Source organism: Saccopteryx bilineata, chromosome 1, assembly GCF_036850765.1.
Source record: "Saccopteryx bilineata isolate mSacBil1 chromosome 1, mSacBil1_pri_phased_curated, whole genome shotgun sequence".
In the NCBI taxonomy this organism is placed as follows: Eukaryota; Metazoa; Chordata; class Mammalia; order Chiroptera; family Emballonuridae; genus Saccopteryx; species Saccopteryx bilineata.
The window spans coordinates 305,737,582-305,759,735 of record NC_089490.1 but is presented as its reverse complement, the minus strand read 5'-3'; the positions used below and the strand labels follow the sequence as shown (position 1 = coordinate 305,759,735).

The following is a 22,154-nucleotide window of genomic DNA, read 5'->3' as shown; positions in this document are numbered from 1 at the left end:
TTTAAAAATCAGATAGACGTTAAAGAAAGATGAAATAATATTATATCATAGGTCTTATGTCTCAAGTCTACACAGATAGATGTGTCTTGTAAAGTTCACTGCTGCCGTGATCAAACTTGAAGACTTCTGGGGCATTTTTTCTCCTCTTAGCCCAAGTCTGAATACTGAATCTTACCACACTCTGCCAGCAAGAGCAGGGAACTGTCATCATAAGAGTGGCAGAGCATAAATGAGGGAAGCATGATGGCCAGGCTGCATGATAGCCAGACTGTTCTCCTACTTCTAAATATGTGGAAATTGGAAATAGAATAAAGGACCATGACTATGGCCTTTTGAACACATACTGACTTTGCCCACTAGCAAACTTGGGCCAGTGAGCATGAGCATGACTCAGGGGAGGTAGCAAAGCAAGGGGAGAAAAGCACATCTCTTTCCCCAGAACCTCATGGTTCCTTATGGGATCAGGACTAATAAAAGATCACAGTCATAGGGTCTCCTCATTAAGCTTTGACTGTATGGCTACATCCGAAATCTGTATCTTAATTGTAAGGAGTGGGGGTTGAGAGAAACGGCTCCTTTCAGGTCAAATAACAAAACAGAACTTTCATTTTGAAAAACCACATTTTTAACAATATCTTAGTGATTCAAAGCTGCTTTTGGATAATGTGGATGTATGCCTTCCTGGTGTAGATGATGAAGATATGATTCCTTTGAACACTGATGGTAATGGGTATGTTGAATTAAGGATAGTTTCAGGAATCTGTTAATATTGTTATCTAACAACTGACATAAAGAAGCTTTTCAAAGTCATAACACAGTTTGGAGATGTCATCTAAAATGTATTTGATTGCTGTCTAATAATTTTACAGAGCAAGCGATTTTCAACAATAAAGAATAGTGGAAGGGGCATGGGATCAGAGCTAAAAGGAATTGGACTTTTGCTGTGACTGGCTGGTAGAGCTCTGTGAGTTTGGGTAATTATTTCACTTCTTTGAGCTCTATTTACAGCGGCAGTAATCCTGCAGCCTAAAATAAGTGATGGCCTTTTTTAGACTCACATGCCTAACAACCTATTAGAAAAGTATGACAGAATTTCCACCTATAGTGCATCTTTGCGACCAAGGTTGTTCTACAGGCCCTTCCTTAAACCTGGATTTTGTGGAAGGAAACAGCTATTATTAAGTTTATCAATTTATCATAAATTCATAATTACTAAAACTCACATAAAACCTCAATCTTTTTTTTTCTTTTTACAGAGACAGAGAGAGAGAGTCAGAGAAAGGGATAGACAGGAACAGAGAGAGATGAGAAGCATCAATCATTAGTGTTTCGTTGTGACACCTTAGTTGTTCATTGATTGCTTTCTCATATGTGCCTTGACCGCGGGCCTTCAGCAGACCTAGTAACCCCTTGCTCCAGTCAGCGACCTTGGGTTCAAGCTGGTGAGCTTTTGCTCAAATCAGATGAGCCTGCGCTCAAGCTGGCGACCTCAGGGTCTCGAACCTGGGTCTTCCGCATCCCAGTCAGACGCTCTATCCACTGCGCCACTGATTCAGATCAGGCAAATATGAATCTTCATGGGATGTATCATAGTTGGTTGAAATGTCATTTCCCTATATAAAGTCCCAGGAATGGGTTCTCTGTTCATCCTTAACTTTTCCTATAGTAGGAATAGCCTAACCTTGTTTCTGAGGAGAAGTCTGGCTGTGCCTGAAGATTGTTCCACTTCAGGACAGGCATTGCATGGGTGAGAAAAAGGGTCAAGCTTCTCAACATCTACTAAGAAAACATACCCTGGCTTTGCTCAGTTGTAAATATTTGTCTTTGATCTTTATAAGCAATACAGAAAACACACATCTCAAGCTCTTACCAGGGACCACACCCTCGTCCTGCACACTTTACAGTTTACACATACAGTTTAGCTGAAAAGAGTGATCCTTATGGAGGGTGGGTTGAAAGGAAACATAGTTCTTTCCTTCCTAAGGACAGGTTAGCCTTTCCATAACGCAACGACAAAGAAATTAAGTTGATGATAGCAACCGTGGAACCCAGAATTCCTTGCAGGGAAGAAAATAGATTGTTTGAATAAATAACTTGATGGATTCTTCAAGTTTGGAAAAATTTGACTGTATCTCTTCAAATATGTTTTTTCTCCTCCTTTCCTCTTTTGAGGACTCAAGTTACACATACACTGGATTGCTCAAAGTCATCCCGTACCTCATGCGTGCTCCTTTCACTTGCCTTATTCCTTTTTTTTTGTATTTAATTTTGGATACTTTCTATTGGTATGTTTCTACATCAGGGGTTGGGAACCTATGGCTCGCGAGCCAGATGTGGATCTTTTTTTTTTTTTAATAATTTTATTTTTTTAATGGGGTGACATCAATAAATCAGGATACATATATTCAAAGATAACAAGTCCAGGTTATCTTGTCGTTCAATTATGTTGCATACCCACCACCCAAAGTCAGATTGTCCTCTGTCACCTTCTATCTTGTTTTCTTTGTGTCCCTCCCCACCCCCTTTCCCTCTCCCATTCCCCCCTCCCCCCCCCGTAACCACCACACTCTTATCAATGTCTCTTAGTTTCACTATTATGTCCCACCTACGTATGGAATAATACAGTTCCTGGTTTTTTCTGATTTACTTATTTCGCTTCGTATCATGTTATCAAGATCCCACCATTTTGCTGTAAATGTTCCAATGTCATCATTTCTTATGGCTGAGTAGTATTCCATAGTGTATATGTGCCACATCTTCTTTATCCAGTCATCTATTGATGGGCTTTTTGGTTGTTTCCATGTCCTGGCCACTGTGAACAATGCTGCAATGAACATGGGGCTGCATGTGTCTTTACGTATCAATGTTTCTGAGTTTTTGGGATATATACCCAGTAGAGGGATTGCTGGGTCATAAGGTAGTTCTATTTTCAGTTTTTTGAGGAACCACCATACTTTCTTCCATAATGGTTGTACTACTTTACATTCCCACCAACAGTGTATGAGGGTTCCTTTTTCTCCACAGCCTCTCCAACATTTGCTATTACCTGTCTTGCTAATAACAGCTAATCGAACAGGTGTGAGGTGGTATCTCATTGCCGTTTTGATTTGCATTTCTCTAATAGCTAAAGAAGATGAGCATCTTTTCATATATCTGTTGGCCATTTGTATTTCTTTCTGGGAGAAGTGTCTATTCATATCCTCTTCCCATTTTTTTATTGGATTGTTTGTTTGTTTGTTGTTGAGTTTTATGAGTTCTTTGTATATTTTGGATATTAGGCCCTTATCTGAGCTGTTGTTTGAAAATATCATTTCCCATTTAGTTGGCTTTCTGTTTATTTTATTATCAGTTTCTCTTGCTGAGCAAAAACTTCTTAGTCTGATGTAGTCCCATTCATTAATTTTTGCCTTCACTTCTCTTGCCTGTGGAGTCAAATTCATAAAATGCTCTTTAAAACCCAGGTCCATGAGTTGAGTACCTGTCTTCTTCTATGTACTTAATTGTTTCAGGTCTTATGTTTAGATCTTTGATCCATTTTGAGTTAATTTTTGTACAGGGGGAGAGACTGTAGTCCAGTTTCATTCTTTTGCATGTGGCTTTCCAGTTTTCCCAGCACCATTTATTGAAGAGGCTTTCTTTTCTCCATTGTGTGATGTTGGCCCCTTTATCAAAAATTATTTGACTATATATATGTGGTTTTATTTCTTGACTTTCTATTCTGTTCCATTGGTCTGAGTGTCTATTTTTCTGCCAATACCATGCTGTTTTGATTGTCGTGGCCCTATAATATAGTTTGAAGTCAGGTATTGTAATGCCCCCAGCTTCATTCTTTTTCTTTAGGATTGCTTTGGCTATTCGGGGTTTTTTATAGTTCCATATAAATCTGATGATTTTTTGCTCTATTTCTTTAAAAAACGTCATTGGAAGTTTGATGGGAATTGCATTAAATTTGTATATTGCTTTGGGTAATATAGCCATCTTGATTATATTTATTCTTCCTAGCCAAGAACAAGGTATATTCTTCCATCTCATTATATCTTTTTCGATTTCCCTTAACAATGGTTTATAGTTTTCATTATATAAGTCCTTTACATTCTTTGTTATGTTTATTCCTAAGTATTTTATTTTTTTTGTTGCAATCGTGAAGGGGATTATTCTTTTGAGTTCCTTCTCAGTTGTTTCATTGTTGGCATATAGAAAGGCTATTGACTTCTGTATGTTAATTTTGTATCCTGCGACCTTACTGTATTGGCTTATTGTTTCTAGTAGTCTTTTTGTGGATTCTTTGGGGTTTTCGATGTATAGGATCATATCATCTGCAAAAAGTGATACCTTTACTTCTTCTTTTCCGATATGGATGCCTTTTATTTCTTTGTCTTGTCTGATTGCTCTGGCTAGAACCTCTAGTACCACATTAAATAAGAGTGGAGAGAGTGGACAACCCTGTCTTGTTCCTGATTTAAGGGGGAAAGCCTTCAGTTTAGTGCCATTTAATATGATGTTAGCCGATGGTTTATCATATATGGCCTTTATCATGTTGAAATATTTTCCTTCTATACCCATTTTGTTGAGAGTCTTAAACATAAAATTGTGTTGTATTTTATCAAAAGCCTTTTCTGCGTCTATTGATAAGATCATGTGGTTTTTGTTCTTTGTTTTGTTGATATGGTGTATTACGTTAACCGTTTTACATATGTTGAACCATCCTTGAGATTCTGGGATGAATCCCACTTGATCATGATGTATTATTTTTTTAATATGTTGTTGTATTCGATTTGCTAGTATTTTGTTTAGTATTTTAGCATCTGTATTCATTAGAGATATTGGTCTGTAGTTTTCTTTTTTTGTGCCATCCTTGCCTGGTTTTGGTATGAGGGTTATGTTGGCCTCATAAAATGTGTTTGGAAGTATTGCTTCTTCTTCAATTTTTTGGAAGACTTTGAGTAGAATAGGAACCAAGTCTTCTTTGAATGTTTGATAAAATTCGCTGGTATAGCCGTCAGGGCCTGGACTTTTATTTTTGGGGAGGTTTTTAATGGTTTTTTCTATTTCTTCTCTACTGATAGGTCTGTTTAGGCTTTCTGCTTCTTCTTGACTCAGTCTAGGAAGGTTGTATTGTTCTAGGAATTTACCCATTTCTTCTAGGTTGTTGAATTTAGTGGCATAAAGTTTTTCATAGTATTCTACAATAATTCTTTGTATATCTACGGTGTCCGTGGTGATTAATCCTCTTTCATTTTGGATTTTGTTTATATGAGTTCTTTCTCTTTTTTCCTTGGTAAGTCTTGCCAAGGGTTTGTCAATTTTGTTGATCTTTTCAAAGAACCAGCTCCTTGTTCCATTAATTTTTTCTATAGTTTTTCTGTTCTCTAATTCATTTATTTCTGCTCTGATTTTTATTATCTCCTTTCTTCAGCTGGTTTTGGGTTGTCTTTGTTCTTCTTTTTCTAGTTCCTTAAGGTGTGAAGTTAAGTGGTTCACTTGGGCTCTCTCTTGTTTGTTCATATATGCCTGAAGCGATATGAACTTCCCTCTTATCACTGCTTTTGCTGCATCCCATAGATTCTGATATGTCGTATTGTCATTTTCATTAGTCTGTATATATCTTTTGATCTCTGCACTTATTTCTTCTTTGACCCATTCATTTTTTAAAAGTATGTTGTTTAGTTTCCACATTTTTGTGGGATTTTTTTCCTCCCTTTTGCAGTTGAATTCTAGTTTCAAGGCTTTATGATCAGAAAATATGTTTGGTACAACTTCAGTTTTTCTGAATTTGCTGATGTTGTTTTTGTGGCCCAACATATGGTCAATTCTTGAGAATGATCCATGTACACTGGAGAAAAATGTATACTCAGTCACTTTGGGATGAAATGTCCTGTAGATGTCTATCATATCCAGGTGCTCTAGTGTTTTATTTAAGGCCACTATGTCTTTATTGATTCTCTGTTTGGATGACCGATCTAGAGCCGTCAGTGGTGTATTGAGGTCTCCAAGTATAATTGTGTTTTTGTCAGTTTTTGTTTTAAGATCAATAAGTAGCTGTCTTATATATTTTGGTGCTCCTTGGTTTGGTGCATATATATTAAGAATTGTTATGTCTTCTTGATTCAGTGTCCCCTTAGCCATTATGAAATGGCCATTTTTGTCTCTGAGTACATTTCCTGTCTTGTAGTCAGCATTATCCGATATGAGTATTGCTACACCTGCTTTTTTTTGAATCTTATTTGCTTGGAGTATTGTTTTCCAGCCTTTCACTTTGAATTTGTTTTTATCCTTGTTACTTAGATGAGTTTCCTGTAGGCAGCATACAGTTGGATTTTCTTTTTTAATCCATTCTGCTACTCTGTGCCTTTTTATTGGTGAGTTTAATCCGTTTACATTTAGTGTAATTATTGACACTTGTGAGTTCCCTATTGCCATTTTATATCTTGCTTTCTGTTAGTTTTGTGTCTTGTTTGATCCTTCTCTTTCGTTTTTCTATCTTTTGTTTTTATTTGGTTGTATTCCATACATCTTTCCTCTGTTGCTATCTTTTTTATCTCATGTGCTTCTGTGGTGGTTTTTTAAATGGTGGTTACCTTTGAGTAATGAAAAGGGTCCCTACCCTGTTCATTGTAGTGAACTATTTTGTGAGTACTTTTGCACTCCATCGTCCTTTGCTACTGTTAATCTCCATCTTCTCCCCCTCTTTCTTTTTGTTGTTGTCACAGTTTAAATTTGGTTTTATTGTGTTCTTCTTGGAGCTTTTACTTGTGGCTCTGTTTTTTTTTTTGTTCTTTTTATCTGATTGGAGAACCCCTTTTAGTAATTCCTGGAGTGGGGGTTTTTTGATGATAAATTCCCTCATCTTTTCTGTGTCTGTGAATGTTTTTATTTCTCCTTCATATTTGAAGGATAGCTTTGATGGGTATAGTATTCGTGGCTGAAAGTTCCTCTCTTTCAGGACTTTAAATATTGGGGTCCACTCTCTTCTAGCTTGTAGAGTTTCTGCTGAGAAATCTGATGATAATCTAATGGGCCTTCCTTTATATGTTGTATTCTTCTTTTCCCTGGCTGCCTTGAGAATTTTTTCTTTGCTGTTGGTTTGTGTCAATTTCATTATGATATGCCTTGGAATAGGTTTGTTGGGGTTAAGAAAACTCGGAGTTCTGTTTGCTTCTTGAACTTGAGGCTTTAGTTCTTTCCACAGGGTTGGGAAGTTCTCATCTATTATTTGTTTGAGTATGTTCTCCATTCCATTTTCTCTCTCTTCTCCCTCTGATATACCTATTATTCTTATGTTATTCTTTTTGATGGAGTCAGATAATTCTTGTAGGGCTATCTCATTTTTTTTAATTTTTGAGTCTCTTTCTTCTTCTCTCTGTTGTGCCTCAAGTTGCTTGTCTTCTATTTCACTAATCCTCTCTTCTATCTGACCTGTTCTATTAGCTAAGCTTGTTACTTCGTTTTTCAGCTTGTGAATTGAGTTTTTCATCTCTGTTTGATTTGTTTTTATAGTTTCAATTTCCTTGGACATATATTCTTTGTGTTCATTGAGTTGTTTTCTGAGCTCCCTAAATTGCCTTTCTGTGTTTTCTTGTATATCTCTGAGTATTTTTAGGATTTCTATCTTGAATTCTCTGTCATTTAGCTCCAAGGTTTCCAATATATTAAATTTTTTCTCCATAGATTTTTCCTCATCTAGCTGTGTTACCTCTCTTTCTTTTGTATCCATGATATTCGATTTTCTCTTCCTTAATGGCATCTGAGGGTGGTTTTGTTGATAGTATTAATGAGATTTAATAAAGAATAAAAAGTTAAAAAAAATAAAAAAATAATAAAAAAATAAAAAATCGAAAAGAGTTGTTTTTTTTAAAAAAAATTAATAATGAAATAAAGAAAAATAAAATAAAATAAAAATTTTTAAAAAAAGGAAATTATTCCCCCCCTCCTTTTTTCCTCTCCTCTCCTCTCCCCTCTTTCTTGAGAAAATCTTGTGGTGGACTGTGAGTTATAACAAACAATGCCTGTGATGGAGGGCCTGAATTGGGGAAAAGTAATAAAGGGGAAAAAAAGAAAAAAAAGAAAAAAAAAGAAAAAAAAAAGAGCGTATGGACCCACAAAAAGCAAATAAGGAAAAAATTTGGGTCAAGAATAAAATGATTTGCTTTTAGGTGTTGGTTGTCTAAGAGTTATGATGAGAGGAATAAGAGGAAAACGGAAAAATGGGGGGACAAATTAAAAACTTACTATTGTATTTAGTGGAACAAGAACTAGATAATATGGAGAGCCAGGGATGGGAGCACTGCTAGTGAGTTAAAAAGGTGAAGTAAAAACCCCCCAAAATGCCACAAACATAGGTTTGAGTCCCAGATAAGATAATTTGTTTGTTATTGAGGTTTGAATGAGAGGAGATGTAAAGGAGAAAGGAAGAAACTAATATAGAGGGAGAAAAGAAAGAGAGAGAGAGAAAAAAGAGAGAACCACTAAAAGAAGAAAAAAGAAAGGAGAGAGAGAGAGAGAGAGAGAGAGAGAGTTAAGGATTTTGGAGTGCAACCCTCATAGAGAGAAAGGAAGAGAAGAGAAAAGATAATGGGAGATGTAACACTTATGGGTAGTGTAGTTCAAGGAGAGGAGAGAGTAAGACCGGCAGGGAGTTAATCGGCCAAATTGGAGGAGGAAAAAAAGTATCAAGAATGAAGATAAGAGAAACAAACGAACAAGTATAATAAAATGGGATAGGTTATAAAGTCTGCAGATTATTCTTGATTTTGAGAGGTTATCTTCTTGCTTTTTCTTTTCTCTCCCTCTTCCTGGTCGGTGACTCTGTACCCCGGGTCCTGCCCCTTTGGCACGCTCAGGTAGAGGTTTGCAGTTGATAAGTCTCTATGGCAATGTCATGTATTGTGCTTTAGTCTCGTTGGCAGTCGAGGCTCATTAGCATTTATAGGCTCCGACAGTGAGAGAGTCCGTGTTCCTGGAGCCTTTCTCCTAGTCTTTCCTTCCTTAATTAGTAGCCTGATAATCCAGCTATGGGGTTGCTGCTGCCTCTGCCTGGATAGTAAGAGGCTCAAAGAGCTGGCAATTCCCCACTCTATTTCCACTCAGCACAGGGCTCTGGGTAAGGCTCAGTCAGTCAGAGCTGCTAGCATAATCAGGCGGGCTTTCTGCCCACTCAAAGACCTCTGGCTCTGCCATTCTGTCCGGTAACACAGGCGGGCGCCCACTTCCGGGGCACTTGGAGGAAACTCTCACTCACTGTCTGCGACCAGGATATCTGGCCAGCAGTCTCACGCTCCGATGATGTGGTTCCAACCGCAGGGAAAAGTTGCAGCGTTGGAACTGAGTCTCGCTCCGTCCCCGTGCGCGGCTTTTGCAAGGCGCTGGGGCGGCCCGAGATTCCGCTTTGGCCCACACAAAGGCCCCTGACTCTGCCCCTCTGTGCGATAACACGGGTGCGCACTGCCGAGACACTTGGAGGAATCTCTCATTCACTATCTGTGCGCGCAGACCAGGATATGAGGCCGGCTGCGTTTCCCTCTGAGTGAAACCCCCTCCAGCATGGAAAATCTCCACCATTGGAATTAGTTCTCACTCCCTCCCGTGCGTGGCTTTCCCAGGGCGCTGGGGCTGCCCAGAGACTCTGCCCTTGGCCCACAGAAAGGCCTCTGACCCTGCCTCTCCGTGGGGCAACACGGGCACCCACTCCCGGGGCCTAGGAAGAAATCTCTCGCCCACTAACTGCGCGCACGCCGACCAGAGACCGGGTAAAATGGCCGCTCCGCTTGTCTTTCTTTGTTTGGGTTTGGCTCGAGTGTTAGCTTGTATTGCCCGGGTTGCCACAGGATCAGATTTTCCTCGGCTTGGATCTCCGTGCCACAGCCGGGTTCGGCCGTTTGTGCCGCGGCCTGGATCTATTCACCCCCTTTGCCCGCCTCAGTTTCTATATTCACAGTTACCAGAGAAAGCCGCCCTGTTTAGGTTAGTGAGGAAGGCGGAGCATTTCTTACTCCCTATTTCCTTCGGGGTTTGGTTATATATTTAGCCAATTTTTCACTCAACCATACCTTTGGGTGTATTGCGAAGCATCTGGAGGCTCCAAGTATAGGTTTTTCTGTTTCTGGTTGAAGATCTTGTTGAGTTTTGGGGGAGATTTATCAGTATTGCTTCCTACTCCGCCATTACTCTGACGTCATCTCAGATGTGGATCTTTTGATGGCTGCATCTGACTCGCAGACAAATCTTTAATAAAAAAAATAATAACGTTAAAAATATAAAACATTCTCATGTATTACAATCCATTCATTTCCTACCGCTCATGTTCATGGTTGCAGGTGGCTGGAGCCAATCACTGCTGTCCTCCGGGACAACACCAAATTTTTATTGGATAATGTGTAACGTACACGGGTCATTGTATGGCTCTCATGGAATTACATTTTAAAATATTTGGCGTTCATAGCTCTCTCAGCCAAAACATTTCCTGACCTCTGCTCTACATGCGTCATTTTTTTTCTTTCTGTAATGTCTAATCTGCTGTTAATCCCATCCAAATGTAGTTTTCACTTCAAGCACTGTGGTTTTTATTTCTAGAAATATGATTTGGGTCTCTTTTGTATCTTGACTGTCTCTACCTAATTTTTGAACATGTGAAATAGAGTTGTAACAACTACTTTAATGTCCTTCTTGGCCGATTCTTACATCCTCGTTAGTTTTGGGTGGGTTTTAATAGACTAATTATCCTCCTCATGATGTGTCTGTCTCTGCATGCTTGGTAACCTTTGATTGGATGCTGGACCTTGTAAATATTTACCTTGTTGGCTGCTGGATATTTTTGTTTTCCTATCAATGTTCTGGGAAGCAGTTAGGTTACTTGGAAGCAGTTTCATCCTTTCTGGTCTTGCTTTTGCTTTTATGATTTGTTAGGTGGGCCCAGAGCAGTACTTGGTCTGGAGCTAAGTTCCCCACTGTTGATGAAGACCTTCCTGAGTTCTCTATCTACACTCTGGGAATTTTAAGTTTTCCTAGGCTGGCTTATGGGAACAGGTACTGTTCTCAGTCCACTTGGAATGCGAGACGCTGTTGCCACTACTTCTTTCAGATGATTCTCTCTCTGGCTTTAGTAGTTTATTCACTCATGTGTGCTGCTCCATCTCTTACTGAGTACTTGCAGGGGGCCTCTGCACAGCTCTGGGGTTCTCTCTGGGAAGTTCCCACCTTCCTGTGAACCCCCATTGTCTTGTCTCTCTGGACTGTCTTCTCCATCCTCATTTTTTGATATGTTGTGTTTTCAGTATTATTCAGTTTTAAGTATATTGTAATTTCTCTTATAAGATGTACAAAAATGAATTCCAGGAAGATTAGTGTCCTAACTATGATTAGTAAACCTAATATCATTTATATAAAATTCTAAAGCACATAAAACATGGTGTCTATACTATATATACTTCATGAGGATAAAATGAAATAACAGTATAAACACACGTGTAAGGAAACTAATGCCAAGTTTGGGAGAATAGTTACTTAGAGGAGGAGGTGAGAGAGGACTACTCTGAAATTGAGATACTTAGAAAGCAAGAATAGCAAGATCTTAGAATTCTTTAAAGATGTTCAGTAGGCACATGGATGCTCATCATGTTATTATATGTATTTCCTGTGTGCATCACATATATATATTTTTTAAGTGAAAGGAGGAAGACAGACTCCCACATGTGCCTTGACCAGGATCCACCCAGTAACCCCCATCTGAGGTTGATGCTCGAATCAACTGAGCTATCCTCAGCCCCCGGGTCCAATGCTGGGACCAACCGAGCCACGGGCTGAAAGAGGGGAAGAGAGAAACAGGAGGAAAGGGAGGAGAGAGAAGCAGATGGTCATTTCTCCTGTGTGTCCTGGCTGGGGATCAAACCTGGGACATCCATATGCCTGGCTAACTCTCTATCCACTGAGTCACTAGCCAGGGCCACATCAAGTATTTTATAATAAAAATTTAAAGGTATACAAAAGGGAGATGAAGTAAATAATATTAACTAAAGGAGCATTCTAGAAAGAGAAAGAGGTCAGTCAGAGTAATGAAATGTGTTTGCAAGTTCCCTCAGCCAGAAAGCCTTGCTGGGGATGGAGACAAAGTGGCGGCCAGCAGAGGTTACACACTTCCTTCCTCACCAGCTGGGTCTCCAGCAGGCCTGTGATTTCCCTGCTGGTGTTTTCCTGTGGTACTTTCTACTCCTGAAGAGACTTTTCTTCGATGAAACCCTTCAAAACTCCAGCTTCCACAAACACCGAGAACACGACTGCCACGCCTGGCTGAGTCACCGATCCACCCCCCGCCGAGTCACTGCCACCTGTTCTTGCTGAGATCATGGGCCTCTCTTACACTTCTCCGTTAGCCACACAGATGCTCTCTGTGTAACTACAGCCTCTCAGCGTCTTGCACTACTTTTCTCCAATGATCATGTCTTGCTTGGATTTTTGTAGTAGCCTCCAGACTGGTCTCCCTACTGTGTCTGTTAACACAGCAGCCAATCAAAGTGAACCTTCTAAAACATCGAATTATGTTACTTCTTTGCTCAGCATCCTCTTATGACTTCCCTCCTTGCTTAGAGGAAAAACCAGGCTTTCCTTATGGCCTTCGAGCACTATGAGTACTGCATTATCTGGCTCCTGTTCCCCCGTCTCTGGCTGCTTGCCCTTGTCCCATGCCCCTATACTCATGACTCTGGGCTCCTATATGCATTTGGAACCTGTCTTGCATGCTCCTGTATCCATTGTACCTATTGCTCCCTGTGCTTACATTTTTACTGTAGCTGTCTCCGTGGTGTGTTCTTCTCCTCACCTCTTCTAGGGCTTCCTCCTCCTTTGTCACATTCTTTCTGAGGCCTTCCCTGATTGTTTTATTTAAAACTGTACGCTCACCCCCACCACGCTGTCTATCTCTTCCCCTGCTTTCTTGCTCTCTCCCTAGCATGTATTGTCTTCCAGTATACTATATCATTTATTTAATTTATTTTGACCTTCCCTATCTTCTTCCACTGGAATGTAGTCTCCATGAGGAGAAGGGGTTTTATTCATAATACAAGTGTCTAGAACAGTGCCTGGCACAGAGAAGGTGCTGTTTAGTGGATTCTTGTTTCCCCAATTTTCTTGGGGGAAGGGTACCTGATCCCTGATGCCATCTGCTCACGATGGCACCTATGGTGCAACCCTGGCGATGGCCATCACCTAGACTGGGCTCTGAGCATCAGCCATGGAGGGTGCTGCAGGGCGTGCTCAGATCCCAGCTGTGTGATTCCTTCAGGTTTGGAGGGCCTCTGTGTGACTTCCCTGCTTTCTTGGGGACACAGAAGTCATTTGGTTGCTCCTGTGTGATGAAAGAGCCCAGCAATTCTTCAGAATTGTCTCAGGCTCTGTCTGCCAAGGAACTCCACCCAACTATTCTTACTGGGCTCTTGTTTTCTTTCTGGGGCTCAGTCTGGCTGTTAGACCTCTGGGGCTCAGCTTTGAATCAGGGAGTAAGGACTTTCTCTCTAGGACCCATTGAAGTCCTTTTGCTGTGAACCAGCACAGCTAGTAATTCCAGGTCCTGAGTGGGAACGGCACAGAATTAATAAAATAGGCTTAAAGAGAAAAAGGATGGGCTCAGGAGGACTCTGCAACACAGAAGATAGCTTGCAAAAAGTGAGTCTCCACTGCCCTACCTGCTTTATTTATAGGGCAAAGTGAAGTCATTAGCAAATCAAAGAGATCATTAAAACAAAGTCACATTTCCAAGGCAACCCAAGTATTCTCCCAAGTGTAGAAAACCCCCACCATACATAACATCTTAACTTCACAAAACAGAGAATTAAAAGGAAATTGCCTCCAGTCTTTCCAAGGAACAAGAAGGATAGGACAGTAGAAACAATCCAGCATCACAGCTAACATGGATGTGTGGAGAAAAACTTAGCCGGTAGCAACTTCACTAAGCAAGTGAGGTGGGACGTTGGGATGAGTGCAAATACTCAGCTTTATAGCCAATATGGAGGAGTGGGGGGGAGGACTTAGCCTTTTGCTAAGCCTTAAACTTACAAGAGCTTTGCCACTTGTAGTCTGTCACATCCTTTCAATATTTTCCAGTTCTTCCTCCCTCCCTCCCCCCTCCCTCCCTCCTTCCCTCCTTCCCTCCTTCCTTTCCTTTCTTTCTTCTTGAATTGAGAGAGAGAAAGAAGGGCAGGGGGGGGGACAAGAAACATCAACTCATAGAAGTTGCTTCTCACGTGTGCCTTGAACAGCAAGCCCAGGGTTTTGAACTGGGACTCAGTATTCCACTGAGCCACCACAGGCCAGGTTCCAGTGCTTTTTCTTCCTCTGCCTTTCTCCTTCCCTTTCCCAAAGTTGGAGAATTTTTTGCCTAGTATAGCCAGGAGGTAAGCTTCCTGTGCTCATTCTTGTCTATGTTGTGACTCCTTTCCATTTCTCTAAGGGCTGGGGCTTTTGAAATCTAAAACTAGGAGGCGAGCCCTCTTCGTTCTGCATTTTGCTGTGACTTTCTCTTTGCTGAGTGGAGAATAACTGGGCTGCTTTAATGGGAAGAAGGGACATGGGGCATGGGAAAGGCAAAGGCTTGGGTGGAGGGCAATTATAAAATATTTTAATTAATTAAGTGAGTGAGAGAGAAAGAGAGAGAGGGGCAGATAGGGACAGACAGGCTGGAAGGGAGAGAGATGAGAAGAATCAACTCATAGTTGTGACACCTTAGTTGTTCATTGATTGCTTTCTCATATGTGCCTTGGGGGGAGGGGAGCTCCAGTCAAGCCAGTGACCCCTTGCTCAAACCAGAGACCTTGGGCTCAAGCCAATGACCTTGGGCTTCAAACCAGTGACCTTTGGGCTCAGGCTAGCAACCGTCGGGTCATGTCTATGATCCCACACTCAAGCTGGCAACCCTGTGCCCAAGCTGGTGAGACAGTGCTCAAGCTGGAGACCTCAGGGTTTTGAACCTGGGTCCTCCACATCCCTGGCTGACCCTCTATCCACTGTGCCACCACCTGGTCAGGCAATTGTAAAATATTTTAAAAACACAATTGCACCATTTGATAATATGTTGACAAAAACAATAATGCTATAATTAATGTCTATCAAGCACTAAGTGGATGCCAGGGCCTCTCCTAAGTGCTCTATAAATGGCATCTCCACCAATCAGTGTATCAACTCTGTGCTTATTATTATGCTTACTTTCCATAAGAACAGATTGAAACCTAGTGAGAGAAAGGGGGCTGCTCAGGTCTCACATTTTGCAGATGGTGGGCCTGGGTTCAGCCGCAAGCCTGCTGTGCCAAAGGTGGCGCTGAACCCCTGCACCTCCTGTGTTCTCAGCATCACTCCCGGAGCCCCGCAACGCAGGGAACCATAGAGATGGGGCATCAGTTTATCCTTCCACACTTCCGCACGTCATCTGGCAGGAGTGGGGCTGGCTTGCCCTTCCTTCCCTGACCAGGTGGGGCACTTTGTCCCCATGGCACACCCACATCAGCCTTTTCCTGCAAACCTCGTTTCCCGCTTGGCTTTTCCTTTGAGCCAACTCATCTCCCTGAAGGCTCTCTCTCTTTCTTTGTCCTTTTCTGTCTCTCTTAGTTTGGCTTTACAACTAAAATATAAATTTAGCTAAGAGCTCTTACCATAAAAAGGGAAGAAAAGGAGAGGATAAGCAGCAAACAGAGCCAAAGGGTTGACACCCTGCCACTGGGTTATGGGCTGGTGGGGAGGGCACCGCAGGTCTTTAGGTCTCCACTCTCCAGGCCTCCGGGTGGCCCTTCCTGACCAACGGGCCCTTTGCTGAAGAGAGTCCTTTGGGCTCTTCCCCAAGCAGCAGTGCCTTTTCCAATAAGTAGGATGCCTGTGGCTTTGGGAAGGCCTCTCAGCTCCAAACTATTGGAGAACTAAACTGTCAGAGGACTCTTATTTTGGATAAACAAATAAACTCTAAAAAATCAGGGTATCTGACATTCACATCTTAGTATAGCCTTGCTGAACTAGCCAGGTCACCCCAGGGGACAGTCACTTTGGTGGCAGTGGGGAGAGAGGCGATGACGTGGGACACGGTGCGGGTCAGATGGCATAGGGACTGTGAGAGGGCTCTGGGGAGCTGGCTGAAGGGTGCTGTGTCTCTCTGCAGGTGAGGACTCCATCACTACCTTGGGCCTGATCCTTGGTGTGGGGCTATTGCTGCTGCTTGTGTCCGTCCTGGGCTACAGCCTGGCCAAGTGGTACCAGCGTGGGTACTGCTGGGAGGGTGAGTGAATACTGGGCTCCATAGCCCCCTGTCTGCGAAGCCCCTCCTCTCCTGCAGCAGCTGGAGAGTTGGGTGGGGCTGCAAACTCTTCAGCATGGTGTCATGCAAAAATATTTCCTGTGGTGGCTGCAGTGGTTGAAGACTTGAGTGAGTGGCTGAACACTCGAGGTGGTGGGGGTGGGGTACTGGGTCCCTAATCAAGGGAGTGGGGGCTCCTCCCACCCCAGCAAGCAGCCAGTTTCCTCTTCTCTTAGAGCTCACAGGTGTCCACCCCCAAACCCTCTGTGGGCCTCGAGGCCACGGGCAACAGGCTAGAGAGGCCAAGTTCCAGGTGTTTCCCATTCTGGCTCCTTGTACATCTCTCTCCTGCTTGTGGGTCTTGGGGTTCTCTCCTAAGCTTGCTGGTGCTCCATCTTCACTGGGAGTCTCCTGCAATTTTGTGTGAACTCCTGCCTCTGACCCATATTTGCTCATAGGACCCAGGAGAGCTGGGAGTGCATGCCAGACCCCTGAGCTGTAAAGAACACTTCCCAAATCTGCAGTGAACTTCAAAAGCTTTCACCAATGTTTGCTGAATGCCTATTATGTGCCAATGCACCTTTTCCTAATATGGTTTTCTTTAAAATTCCATGCAAGGATGAAATTCTTAGTCTCCTTTTTTGTTTGTTTGTTTGTTTGTTTTGTTTTTATAGATGAAGATGTGAGGCTGAAGTCTGGGTTGGAAAGTGGTAGAGTCTGGACTCAAGCCTAGGTCTGCTCCTTTGGGGCTCCAAGCTAGGAGTGCTTCCTTCCCAGGGTAATCAGTACCCTCAGTAGAGGGATCCCCAGTGGCAGGATCTGCCTCGAAAAAGTTGGTGATTCAGTCTGGGAAGATGGAGCATGAGGAAGCAGAAACTGTAGGGACTTGGGACCCTCCCACCGTACCCTGAGGCCCCTCCCAGGCAGGGGTAAGGGAGCACCAAATGCTCCCAGAGGGATGATGGACAGTTTTCCCAGGACATACTAACCCTCTCTTTTTGGATTGTCTTTCTAGGGACTAATTTTGTCTTCAACTTGTACCAGATCCGGTGAGTAGATTTAGGGCAGTAAATTAGGGGTGGGAGGTTAGTATACTTGAGAAAGAGTCAAATATGAAGCTAAAACTTAGCTGCTTTCCTTCCCTGTCTTCTCCTTATCCCCTAGGCAAACAAGAGAAAAAGAAAAAGCCAGGGTCTATTTAGAACTTTCTAACATGGATAAAACCATATAAAACCCTGATGACAGTGATCCCCTTAACATTCACCCCCAGGCAGGGACTGTTCATTCACTCACTCATTCATCATCTACTCATCATTTATTCAGGAAGGATCCAGTGGTGTGATTCAAATAATTTAACAACCAGTTCTCTGCCCTAATGACCGTTTTAAGTATAAAAAAACAATACACTGAAAGGTAGTTTATTATTTCAGGCATTTAATACTTAAATAAGAACAATAAAAGAAGAATTTACTGGAACATGAAACTAGATTATATTATAAGAAAGAGTTTAAAAATATTAATGAAAAAATATTAAATAATACCTGACAAAAACCATAAAACTGTTATTTAAGATATTTCCAGTGACAGCTTGTCACCTCCTGGTTGGCACCTCTTCTCTTTATGTTATATGTTTTTTTACTGAAATAACAAATGTGAGGGAATTAAAATGTAGCATTTCATTAAAAGTATACTGAGTTTTATGAAATGAATAAGTAAATATTACAAGCATAGTTCCATCAAATTTTTTTCACCTTTGGATAGAATAAACATTACTACGGGCACTTAGAATACGCTGTTACGCAGATGACGTTAAAAAAGAGTAAGGAATGTAAATTTGTGATTTCCACATTGGGCAGCTGCCCTGGCACCCACCTTAGAGAGAACCCTGATTACAAGTGCCATTTTAACAATCGCTTCACCAAACTCAACAAAAAATTAGGCATCAGTTCTGCTGAACCAGTGCAAACCGTTGTCTATCGGCTGAATCCCACTGCTGGGAGGATCTATTGTGGCAGGTACTGTGGTATTTGTTTCTAAGAGTATAAAGATAACTAAGCATCATCCCTGTCTTTAAGTGTGTTTCTGTCTTGGCCTGATTACAAATACTGTAATAAACCTGGACTTGTTATCTTTGAATATATGTATCCTGATTTATTGATGTCACCCCATTAAAAAAATAAAATTATTTAATAAACAACAACAACAACAACAACAACAAAACAAATACTGTAATATAATCTCAGACATAATACGGTATTAAAAGAGAGGAGCAAATGAAGACATTCAGGGACCGGAGTCAGTCCTCGGGGTAAGTCATCTTGTCTTCTCCGCCACAGGGCAGGCCTGCTCCTCATCTGCTCTGAGAGATGGGGTAGCTAGTCTGGAAGGTAAGTCAGTGAGCCAGTGAGTCACTGCCAGGAAGTTTTCCCCATGCTCTGGTCCAGGGACAGGCTGGCTTCTTAGCCTCAATAACTTGATTGGATCATCTTTCTTAGGAACTCAAAGGAGCTGGAGACTGGTCCACTCTTTACCATCAGTGGCCACATCAGCAGCCCAGATGGTGGCTACACAAAACTCTCCAATAGGCTAGTCTAATAGGAGGGAGCATCAGCCTTCTGGAGCCCACGAGAGGTGAGTAGAAGGTGGGCGAGCTCCTGAGTGAGTTTGATGTCCTAGTAAGGTTCTCAGACAGTCCAGGCTCCCAAGCCTAGCAAGGGCTGCTTGGAACCCGAAGAGATCATCTGATTCATCCCACGCCTTCTGGGGAGTGGGTGCTGTAGGAGATGATCTTTGGGATATGATATCCCCACTTCTTACCAGCACTGGGCGGTTTCTTTTACATTCATCCACACAATCCATGTCCTATCTTTCTTTCCTGAGGAGGTTCTATTTCTTTCTTTCTTCTTTTTAAAACAATTTTTTTTAGGTGAAAGGAGAGTAGATAGTGAGACAGACCCCTCATGCACCTCGACTGGAATCCACCTGGCAACCCCATCAGGGGCTGATGCTTGAGTACTGAGCTATTTTTAGCTGAGGCTGATGCACTCCACTGAGCTATCCTTGGTGCCTGGGGTCACACTCGAATCAACTGAGCCACTGGCTCTAGGAGGGGAAGAGGGAGAGAAGGGAAACAGGGAGGGGGAGAAAAGCAGATGGTCGCTTCTCTTGTATGGCCTGACCAGGAATCAAACCCTGAAACTCCTTACGTTGGACCAATGCTCTATCTACTGAGCCACCAGCAAGGGCCAGGGGTTTCTATTTCTAATCAGATGGAAGCTTCTAGAATAGAGTTTTATGTCTCAACCCTTTGCTCTGAGATTAAGGTTTCAGATGACACCCCTGTTCAAGAAGCATCCCTCTAGAGCAGGGGTCTCAAACTCACGGCCTGCCGAACAATTTTGTGCGGCCCGCAGACTAATCCACGAAGTTCAAAATATTTTGGATAAAATTAAGTAAGCCTAGGGGCCTACTTGTATTTTTCATTTCTCTAGCATCCTAGCTAGATATTAGCTTAGTTAACAGCAGTTGTGCTGTGAACTTACAGTTTCTGGTCGTTTTGTGACACTGAGTAAACTGCATGTACGATTGTGCTTGTTGTACTGATTTTTTTTTGTTTTCAACTGCAGTGAGAAAAGTGTTGTGTAACAGTTGCCTTTTGTAGACCTAGTGCGGCCCGCCGAAGGGCTGTGATCTTGCTCTGCGGCCCACATGCTGAGTTGAGTTTGAGACCCCTGCTCTAGAGCTTTATTTCTATAGTTTCTAAGCCTGGGAGCCATAGGCCGACTTCATGCTGGCTGAGCCTTTGGTAACACCTTCCCTCCCCCTGGCTTTAAGCCTATCTCTTACCCACATCCCAGTTGCTTCTTCCCAGTCCACACATTTCCTCCCCCCAGCAGTCCCACATGAGTCCTGTTCCTCTCTCATCTTCTCCCACAGAATGCCACACTCAGCATCTTCAGGTGTCCCTCTCTCTGTCACTCCCCTCTTGCTCAGAAGCTGAGCCAGACAGGATGGTATAGAGCAGTGGTTGGCAAACTCATTAGTCAACAGGGCCAAATATCAACAGTACAACAATTGAAATTTATTTTGAGAGCCAAATTTTTAAAACTTAAACTATAGGGCCTGACCTGTGGTGGCGCAGTGGATAAAGCGTCAACCTGGAAACGCTGAGGTTGCCGGTTCAAAACCCTGGGCTTGCCTGGTCAAGGCACATATGGGAGTTGATGCTTCCTGCTCCTCCCCCCTTCTCTCTCTCTCTCTCTCTCTCTCTCTCTCTCTCTCTCTCTCCTCTCTATAATGAATCAATAAAATCTTTTTTAAAAAAACTTAAACTATATAGGTAGGTACATTCCTTATTGAGGTAGCGTCCGCACGTGGTATTTTGTGGAAGAGCCACACTCAAGGGGCCAAAGAGCCTCATGTGGCTCACGAGCCACAGTTTCCCAACCACTGGCATCTTTTTGTCACTCTCCCTTTTCTCTTTCCTCAGGCAGAGACTCCTGGCTCAGCACCTGCCCCTCCTGCACTCCCCTGGGCTGCCTTCATCTCCTGTCTTCAAGGCCTGGCCTGGGCCTTTACTGTGGACAATGACATCTACTCTGGGCACACCACCCACCTGTGGCATGAGAGGTCTAGGACAGTCAGGCCTCTCAGGAAGAGTCTGGTAGAGTAGCGATGGTATTCTCACAGAAAGAGAAGAGGCTACCTTTCCCTAGGGAGGAAGGGCTGGCTCCCAGAAGGTCCCTGAGGCCATGGGCGGAGTTCTAGGGAAATTGGAAAGCACAACCCTCCTGCTTAGCCCAGTGTGGGCAGGGCCTGGAGACTTCGGAGCTAGCAGGGCTCTACCTGGCGTGTTCCCACTATTGCCCTCTCTGCAGGGCTGACACCAGGAGCTGGAAAACCAGTCCTGTTTTCAATAGGGAAAGTCCTGTGGGAATGGAGGTGATTCCAGACACTATCTGCCACCTGAGTCTGTTTTCCCTGCTGCTGACCCGCCTCAGTGCCTCCAGAACAGTTTTGAGGGAAGTACTTAGAACAGTCTAGAACATGTGCTTGTTTTTAGGCTCCTGTGACCAGGTGGGCATAGAGGTAGGGAGAGCTCTATCTCCTGGTGTTCTGCATTTCCAGTGCTAAGCTGCCCTGAGGTGGGGAAGTTAGACCAGCAATGGTGGGACTGGGGAAGAGGAACCCAGGCTAGACGTAAAATACCAGATAATGCACAAGGGAAGTCAAGAATCGAGGGTAGCTTGGTGGAGAGCGAACAGTCTGTCTAGGTGGGGTCACTTCTTTTTTTGTCTTTGTCTTGCTGGACCTGAGATTGAGCCTGCATTGGGATGTCATTTTACTAGGTTCTTTCTTAGTGCAGAGTCGCTCAATCCAGGGAAACTGAGTTCGTGGGGCAGCGGCAGATAGAGCAGGGCCAGTCACTGCTGAAGCCTGCAGTTAGAATTCTGTAAAGTCAGTAGCCGCAGCCACCATCACAGCTGCCCAGCCCGTGCAGGTTTGTATTTGATTCAGACAGACGGTAATTGTTGGGCAAATAAAATATATTATGCTCACTTTGTTAAAGATGGCACTGCCCACATAGAAGCCCATCACCCAGGTGATATTAATGTGTGTTGGGGGCAGGATGTGGGCAGGCAGGAGCCTTGTAGCCTGGGGCTTGGTTTTAGGTCTAAGTCTTCCCCACCCTTTTTGATGTGGGGTGGTACAATCCCATCATGCCTCAGATAAGTGACTTTGTATTAGAGACTTCCCTATTTTGTATATTGGATTAAAGGTTTTGATTTCTACACTATAAAATGGGGGCAGACCGGGAGCTTACTCTCTCGGTTCCTGAGATTGGCTTTAGAGCAGAGAGCAGGGTGGAAAGCAGAGTAAGGCCACGTGG

At 42.9% G+C, this 22,154-nt stretch overlaps 1 protein-coding gene across 1 annotated transcript in view; it reads left to right on the top strand.

The window, feature by feature from the left end:
* Positions 1-21,902, top strand: part of SMIM35 (small integral membrane protein 35) — a 64,299-nt gene extending 42,397 nt beyond the window's left edge. Inside the window, exons 2-5 of the mRNA XM_066245809.1 lie at positions 16,130-16,246; positions 17,280-17,313; positions 18,760-18,895; positions 20,754-21,902. Of these exons, the coding sequence (XP_066101906.1) occupies positions 16,130-16,246; positions 17,280-17,313; positions 18,760-18,859 (251 nt within the window). The 3' untranslated portion in view covers positions 18,860-18,895; positions 20,754-21,902. The remainder of the gene's footprint in view (positions 1-16,129; positions 16,247-17,279; positions 17,314-18,759; positions 18,896-20,753) is intronic.
* The last annotated feature ends 252 nt before the right edge of the window (positions 21,903-22,154 follow it).